Source organism: Morone saxatilis, unplaced genomic scaffold, assembly GCF_004916995.1.
Source record: "Morone saxatilis isolate NCDOM2014 unplaced genomic scaffold, NCSU_SB_2.0 Contig8, whole genome shotgun sequence".
In the NCBI taxonomy this organism is placed as follows: Eukaryota; Metazoa; Chordata; class Actinopteri; family Moronidae; genus Morone; species Morone saxatilis.
Window position 1 is genome coordinate 14,162,317 of NW_023340257.1, and position 9,295 is coordinate 14,171,611.

At 37.7% G+C, this 9,295-nt stretch overlaps 1 protein-coding gene across 2 annotated transcripts in view; it reads right to left on the bottom strand.

The window, feature by feature from the left end:
• limk1a (LIM domain kinase 1a) overlaps positions 1-9,295 on the bottom strand; it is a 49,675-nt gene that overhangs the window by 35,918 nt on the left and 4,462 nt on the right. Inside the window, exon 1 of one of the 2 annotated variants that reach the window (XM_035680647.1) lies at positions 1,575-1,711. The exons of the other annotated variant lie outside the window; for it this stretch is intronic. Coding sequence (XP_035536540.1) covers positions 1,575-1,666 — 92 coding nt within the window. The 5' untranslated portion in view covers positions 1,667-1,711. Of the gene's footprint in view, positions 1-1,574; positions 1,712-9,295 lie in introns of those variants that run through there. 2 annotated transcript variants of the gene reach the window in all.

Here is a 9,295-nt window from a genome sequence, read left to right on the forward strand (position 1 = left end):
TAAAGGACCAGTGTTTTGGATTTAGTGGCATCTAGTGGTGTAGTTGCAGATCGCAACTCCCTCGCTTCACCCTCCCCTTCCAAGTGCTAAGAAGAAACTATGGTGGCCGGGAATAGCCCCATCTAGAGCCAGTGTTTGGTTTGTCCGTTCTTATTATATCACATTTCTGCCAATAGTTCCTCCTAAATGTTACACACTGGACTGCTGATGATGCAAGTGTGTGTTGACTAACAGAACAGAAACATTCAATAATAATAACGTCTGTCACACATAGGACAGCAGGGTTCAATTCATTGTTTTACTTTGAAAAAAGAGGGAAGTAACTAACAGACATGAGTTTGTGGATCCAGAAAGACAGAAGTGTGACTGAAACACAGGACTGATGTGTGCTCTGTCATTGGGGAAGTGAGTGACAACTTCAAGAAACACAACTGAATCATTTGAACCCACAAGTGTGACACATTTCTGAGTCTGGATAGTACCACACAACTGTACATTTGAATAAGTGTAATTTCTGCATTTCAAACACTTGATGATGAAGTTGTTGTTGTGCTTTACATTTATTTCAGTTTAGGTGTGAAAAGGGGAAATGAGACAGACAGTTGGCTGATCACACAGAAACAAATCATCAGTGTCAATATTTAAGACTCTGGTTAGGGGCTGAAACAAACATAACATCATTTTAGTTTGTATAAATGGGAAGATCTGATGCTTTCTTTATCTAATGTAATAAATTATTCTGTTATATACCAGCCCTGATTCTATAAACCAAATAATGCCTAAGGTCTAAAAATAAAATCTCAAATTTGTTCACATCACACACGATATACGAAACAAGACAACATATCTTTATGAGTGACTTAAACATCCGTAGTTTAAATATTGATTTCACAATTCAGCCATTTTTTGCATAATTTCAAAACATACATTTGAATTAATCGATTAATCGCCCAGCTATAGACCAAATGATTCCTAATGTATCTACAAAATAACTGGTAGATTAATAAATAACAAAATTAATGGTTAGCTGCAAATAGAAAATACCTAAAATTTCAGTTCAGTTCACATTTGCTGATATCAAAATAACTTTGTCAGCTTTACTTTGTTTAGGCTATTCAACATAATTGTGGCCATAACCTCAGTTTAATTTGCATTCCCTATTAAATTCAAAAGTAGAACTATTAGTCGATTAATCGATTGAAAAAAAAAATGTTTTTGAGCGACAATGTCAAACATCTGATGGTTCCCAGTTCTCAAATGTGAGACTTTGATACTTGATGTTACAGTGGGTACATCACAGTAAACTGAATATTAACACTGGGTTCTGAAAGGGGCATTTTTCACTGTGTTGTTATGTTTTATAGACCAAACAATTACTCAATTAATCAAGAATCAACAGTGGATAATTCCACAAAAGTTTGAACAACTAAACAAACTCAATTTCCCGAGGAAGACCATGCAATACAGTCAAAAGCCCGGGAACAAGTGAGTAAGCCGACCTTAAGTTAAGACGGTTTGAACTTAAAGTTCCCTGTAAACTCGACATCCAGCCATCCTTTCACTGCTCCACTTACTTGATGCGCTGCTTCTTGCTGCGTTGGTTCTTTGCTGACATTTCACCCGTGGGAGCGACGGCCTTGTTTTGACAGTCAGAAGACAAACTCATGTCAGCAGCTCTGATGTTTAACTCGTACAGCTCCACCAGCCTCGCTGTCACAACCATTAATGCCTCCTCTCTCTCTCTCTCTCTCTGTCTCTGTACTGTCTCTCCCTTCCTCTACTTCCTCTCTCACTGCAGCTGCACAGGGGTCACGCTTCTTCATCAACTATTTCCTGTCCTCTGCCCCACCTTCCTCACGGCTGCCTAATTCTTCTTTTTGACCTCATGGAGACTCTGCTCAGACTCCGCCCTGGTAATGTGAACTGCCCATTTCCTGCACTGTTCAATATGTTTAAAGATCCTGGTAGCACAAATCAAATGTTCCTCTTATCCATCATTTGTTGAAGCTCTTCCAACTCCTCTCAGCTCATTTGATTTACTAACCCACTTATATAAGTGCTGAGGGGCTTTGTTCTCTGAGGATGAGAGTGTAACCTCACCCACAGATACCCAAAGAAGTCTCAAGAAACAAGACAAACCAGCTGAGCCAGATCATCTATACTCAACATATCAGAATCAACAACCTGCTCCAATTGATCCAAAAACCCTCAGACAGTTTGACTCAGACAGACAGTGGAGCCTTGCTGATAAACCGGATATTATTAGTCAACATTAGCTCATCGCTAATATATACAGTATATATAAATATCGACACGTGTCAGCAAATAAATAAAGAATTTACGGTGCTGTAATGTCAAATATTGTTATTAGCTGTAGTGTATTCACTTCACCCCGTTCATTCTGTTAATGTTGTTCATACTGTATATATCCTGCTAGTATATTCATATATATTCATATATATATCTATAATGTTATTTTAAACAATATATCCCTGTACATATGTACATTTCTCTGCACTTTACTGCTTTTTGCACTTCTGGTTAGATGCAACTGCATTTCGTTGTCTAGTACTTGTACTTTGTGCAATGACAATTAAGTTGAATCTAATCTAATCTAATCAAATATGTTTGAGGTAGTTTATAAACCATCATTGACCTACATGTTGCCTGTTAATAGGGAGTAAGGCTGCTGTTTAGTTTTCATTAGTTAAACCGACTACAAGATGAAAACCACTGGAGAAAATGACCTGACTGTACATAAAGCTATAAAGATATAACAAGCTCCACCTCGACCAGCTACAACAGCAAAATTACACATTCAATTACACACACATAAAATATATAATAATATAAGGAATACTTTTACTTTTAGTACATTCAGCTGATAATAGGATTTAGATTTTAGGCTGAATTAGTCTGAGTAATTGTACAGAGTGCAGCTGGGGGACGAGTCTGGAAATGAGACAGGTGGATTCCCAAATCGACGTCTCAGCCACACATCACCATAGCAACAATCTCTATAGAATAATATGGATCATTATATACATACAAGCACAAACACAGTCAGCTGACTACACAGCTGAGTTCACTCTCAGGACCCAACAAGGTCATAGTTAAAATGAAACAAACATTCAATATTTTTTAACATTTCAGATATATTATTAATGTTGCATATGTAAACAATTTGCTCGCAGCAAGAGCAACATAGAAGTTTTAAAATGCTCATTTTAGCTCAAACTACTTCTTACATAATTTGAATCACTCAATTACTCAGCCGGTAATTTTTTTCCAATTAGCTTTCTCTATAAAATGTCATAAAATAGTGATGTATTCAGATTGCTTGTTTGTATTTGACAGTCCAAACCTTAAAGATATCTCAGTTTTATATTATATAAAAGCATCAAATCCTCACATTTGAGAAGCAAATCTTTGGTATTATTGCTTGAAAAAAGGAGTAAAATAATTAATGATGAATCAATTATCAAGATAGTTGGTATTTTTCTGTCATTAACTAATTCACTAAGTCGTTGCAGCTCTACTAAACATTACTCGAACAATCCAGCTTTGTTTGTTTATCAAAGCTCCTTTGTTGTGATTATTTATATGACCTAATTAGCATCCATAATAACTGTTTTCAGTCTCACCTCATTAACATTACTTTTCCATCAACACTGTAAGAGTTCAGCATCGACGTTATACACTAAGATTTATTTTCTGACTCATTAAACAATCCGACACACCGTGAATCATCCATCGTGTGCTGCAGCTCCTGTCACCAGGCAGAGTTCATCTACAGGGAGAAACAGCTGAGTCACTGCAGCCCTTCATGTTTCTGAGTCAAACTTCACTGTATCACGCAGCTGGAAGGCTAATAAATGATCCCCTTCCTACATCTATTTTTAACTCTTTAAACAACACATTAGCAGAAGCAATTTTCCTCGAGACACGTGGTAGTAATGTCTGTCCTGCAGACAGGGTGTGGAGGGACAGATGGAGACAGAAATGTGTCCTGCAGCACAGGGAGGCAGTGGAGGAGCTGCAGGCTTTGTGTTAGCTCGTCCTTGAGAAAGGGCGGCCCTGCCTGGCCTAAACAGTTGTAACTTAATGTTTCATAACAGCTACGTGTTTGTTGATAACGACTACAGAATGTGAATCCATCACCAACATTTAGAAAACAGTGCGTATGAACAGAAAAGCATATTCTTCCTTGTACATGTCATCAGTGGATGCACACAGAGGTTTTTTAGCTAAAGTGCTAACAAAAGCACAAGCCTCCGACTGTCGGGTCAGCGAGTGTCAAGCAGAAATAGTTTTATTGGGAGCAGGACGGTGCTGCGCTTTACTGCAGAGAGACTGCAGCACAGGTCGAGGAGTGACACACAAATACATACTGATAAGATCATTTTCTGAAACTGTTTTATTATTAATGTAGCTACAGAATAGAAGAAAAGAATTAGCAATAATCTGGTGATTCAGATTACACTGTATAATTTATAATTGCTAAAATAACAGAAGTAGAATATAAAATGCTGATTCCACACGGTGAAAAAAAAAAACATGAAACCAAAAGGATCGAGGACAAGTATAAGTGTAAGACTAGAAATCCTCTTATTCCTCATTCCCAGGCAACGAGAGGTTGGGAGTGACTCCAGAGTCCTGTCATAATGATGCTACACACCTTCTTACTACATCTGGTGTCGTGGCTGTTCTCAAATGTCAAGAGCTACTTTAACTTAATCCCCTCAAATCCACAATGAAGGCAGTAAATGCTGACTGAGGAGCACTGAATGAATAAGTAATGACGTTTAAGGTTGTGCTATTTTTAACTACTTTATATACTGTTGGGTAGTTTAATCTACAGCGGTGTATCATAATCTATAAAGTACACGTCATATGTTTGTAGTATTCCTGAGAGAACCATGTATCTCTAAATACTCAACTTTTTACGAACTCAGAAAAACAGCCTTGTTTTCAGCTGAGTGACAGTGTGTTTTCCAGATAATCCAAACAGGTTTTAAATGAAAAAACAGGTTTTATTTTGCTTAAAGCAACATTATGTATATTTTCTACCCTAAAATAACAGCTACATTGAGTTGTAATAGGGGTGGACTTTTAGTTTATAGATTACTACTTTGAAACAAAACAAAACAAAGAGAAGACTATAATCCACACAGCTCTCTGAGACAGCACCACGAAACTGTACAAATACAAAAATCAATACATTTTGTGTAATGATGGGTGAGTAACTGTCTAATCATAAAGTGATCAATACTCACAGTGAATAATAAACGGCTGCGTTCCTGATAAAGAAACTTCACAGTGTGATCAGTTGAGCTTTGGGACAAACAGGCCTCATTTTCCCATGAAGGCTACAGTATGTACAGCAAGCAGCTACTATTTTCTGAGGAGATGAGTTTTTTTCTGCACCCAAGGGACTTCCTGCAGTCTTCAAATAACACTCAGGGCACTTTAATTTTACATTCCCCTCTTCTCTTATCATCTCTACTTCCTTTTTACTGGAATAATGCTAACAGGCCCTGCAGTTGGACTTCTTTTGAATTTAAGCTCCATTCCCGCTAGTCAATTTTCCACAAAGGTCTTGTCTGACTAGCGAAGCCATCCTAAATCCTCCTTTTCTATGACGATCCTGCTCTCCCTGAGGATCTGGATCTGAGTCAGAAAGATGATTCCGTCCAATTTCTAGACGTACGTGGGCAAACATCAGGGTGATTTCTAGGAGTATTTAACCCTTTTTAGGAGACTACAACTCTCTTTTTACAGCTTTAATTACTCACATGAGATCGCTGGTATTAATTCAACAGTTCTGGTCTGTGTTGTGTCACTACACGGTGAAGCTGCAGGCTGATATCTGACACCTCAAAAGGAGTGTGAGGGAGCTGTCGGTTGCACAGATATCACACCTAATGGCGGCACAGTTACGAAGAAATGCAAAGTAGTGCTTTTATTTTGTACAAAGTTCATGAATATCCAAATGAACAAAGTGTGAAATTATTTCACACAAACAAACACACTGAAAGGACAGAATTTAGAAATGCAACAATATATCACGATACAAAAAGGTGAAGATTCAAATCGGTGAGATGAAAAATGAATCATGATACTCTTTAAACAGCATAGAAAGCTTTCTACATTTAACTTTGTTTGTTCGTCAGTTGTGTCAGCAGCTGTATCAAGGTGCAAAAACATGGCGGCTGCAGGTGGAGCCTATTTAAAATCAGAGGTGTGGCTTAATTAAGTCAGAAAAAAACAAGACGGTAACTGACAAGACGTGACAAGAGATATGAGGATGTTTATATTTCCAGTCCAATAGGAAATATGCATTTTTTTGCAGACCTCAGAAATATAAAACGATTCTTTAATTTGATAAAGAAAACATAAGGGAAAATATATTTTGTATATTTCAATCTCAATTTGCAAAAAATAAATAATTTAAATAATTCATACCATGAACTGTATCAAATCAATCAATCCATGAGTTGAGTCCATCTGTCCCTAACAGAACAGAAATAAAGAAACCCACTGAGACCTTCATTCATGCTGATGCAGCCAGAACTCCCTATATGTACTCTCCCATCACACACACACACAAACACACACACACACACACACACCACAAAACCATTGTGGACTCTGCCCTGTGCCCAGATACCCTCCTCAGATTTCCCATTCAGACATCCGGCCAGGGGAAATCATTAATGACACACTGAGCGTTGAGTTTTCCACACAGCGAGAGCCAATCTGCTACAATGCTGCAACAGAGCACTGTGGTAAGATAGCTTGAAGTCTCAGCAGCCATTGAGGTTAACAGTGAGAAAATGCAGCAACAATTACATGTCCTGTTGATATATCACAGTCTATTTGTGCAAATGTTATTGACATGCACCTTTAAATTATAGCTTTCTCTTATTGGGGAGTAATGGTAAACAACGTCATAGAGCTTGCTAATGATTTTAAAGCAGCACCTACAAACAACAGGCACTAGCATGATGCTAAACAGGAGCGGCCACTGTGGGAGAGAAATTGCATCAAAAAAAACCAAACAAACGAACAGGATTATTTATTGTTATTTTAAGGGAGGCTATTTGTTTTTATTTAATAAAGGGAAATTCCACCACAATTCCTCAGTTTGTTTAATTCCTGAAATATTTATAGGAATCTAAATCCATAAAGAGCCGGAGCGCCTGACAGAAGCTGTTGGAGGAAGTTCAGATTGCAATTTGTGTGCTGAAAGAATCGATGACCATTAGTACGTCTCTCCGTCTGTGAGTCTCTCTTTTTTTCATTGTTCAGATGCATCGTGATATATGACCTCAGGTGGCGGTATTGATCTGAAGATTTAGTGATGCCTAACTTTCTTTTAAAAGTCCGACAGGGCAACATGTAGCATCAACGTCGGAACTGGGGAAACTAGATTCTAATCTTTGTGGTTGGATCCATCATTTTGACAGGTTAGACGGACTGAATTGTTCTCTCCACCTCCTATCTGCCATCACCACTTCAGCAATGAGAAGTCCTTAAAGTGTTTTAAAAAAAATATATTTGATTGTCTACAAATCTGTGACGAAACGGGCAAATTTGGCAGTTGTGAAAGATTTTGTGATACAGTTGAAAGGTCTAAAACCTTTAGTGAACCTTAAATTAATCCTTGAAGGGTCGTAGAATAGCAATGTATGATAATAAATCTAATTTATGGTTTTGGAGGATCCTAAAAACCAAACAGTTTTTCTCTACTACGATCAGATCAATATCAACCTCAAGATTCTGGTTAAAATGTAAAAAAAAAATGTGAATAGATTTCTTTCACACAGAGACACGTGAAATCTCACTGCCCACACACGCAACATGCTGCAGTTTCATGCTTCAGTTTCATCGTGTCTGATATGTTCTGCACCCAGACTTCCCTAACATTGGAGAAACATTGCCTGAGACTGAAACACAAACCTGTCCATTTTTCTCCCGTAAACAAAACCTTTGGAAAGTAAAACCGAACCCACCGACTGCTGTGGAAATGTTCCTCATGGTGGCGGCTGCAGGTTTAACGCTGCAGATGACACTGGATGATTATTGGCCCAGAAAAAGACAGATTTAATGAAACAGAGCAGAGTCTGTAAAGACGTTCATTCATGAAGTCTTAATGAGCTTCTGTTTCTGTGGCTGCCATAGTGAACAAAATGGTAGAAAGCTGAAAGAGGAGTAAAGTTTAGGGATGTAATTATTGACAGATAATGGGAGATTTATATTATTATTTATTATAAAATGTTTTACAGACTTTATGTTATATGAAAGCCAGAAATGATTAACATTTGAACTTTGTTGTTTAAACTTTGTCCTCGTTGCGTTTACAATAGTGATCTCAGTTAGATTTGGTTTGATCAGAGTTATAGATTATTAAATCATCACATTTTATCCCACAGGTGTGTGTGTGTAAACTACAGGTTATGAACAAGAATGTGAAATTATCTTAACAATTATCTTGTCAGTATCAGCCATAATAAGGCAATAATTAACAGATTATTGTATTCTTTATAGCTGAAAGAAAAAATCAGTTTCAAAATCAAGTTTAACGTGAACCAGTCCAGACTGGTTAAAAACCACTCTGATGCTTCTGCTTCTTCTTGTTCAGTGTCTGCGCTTCCTGTACATGTGCCTGAAGGCTGGCTGGTGTTGTAATGTTTACAAGTGATAAAGATGAGTCAACAGGGGTTAGGTCATGATACATCATGTTTACATGAGTGATGTCACTGGTTGGACCTGCACATGTTCGAGAAGCACGTAGGCCAGAAATCATCAGTTCACATCTGAACTGAAGTAATGTATAAAACATTCTGTGGGTTCTCCAATAAACTGAGTTCAACTGAGTTCAAAGTCACAAAATCTACCATATTACCTAAAAATGATCCAAACCACAAAAAGCAAAGACGCATGAGGAAGAAAAAAAGAACCAATTAAAGGTGAAAAAAAATAAAAGAAGGTGACGGGGCATGTTACCAGTGGAATAAAAGGTCAACTGAGAGAAGGAGGTTTAAACGAGGAAGAAGGTGTGAATATGTGCAGTATGTTAACACTTCCATTATTAGACGAGTTAGCAGGTACAAAACGTTCTTGATTTCACGCAGAACAAAAATTGTTTTGGGTACAGCAGTGGTACGCTGGGGTGTCAAAAATGTCCAGGTCCTCTGAGAAAACATGTTTAAAGTCCCCCTCCACTCAGAAGTCTTGTGTGTTTCTTCTTGTTCCTACATTCGGATGCGTGAGCTTCACTGTGCAGAATGAT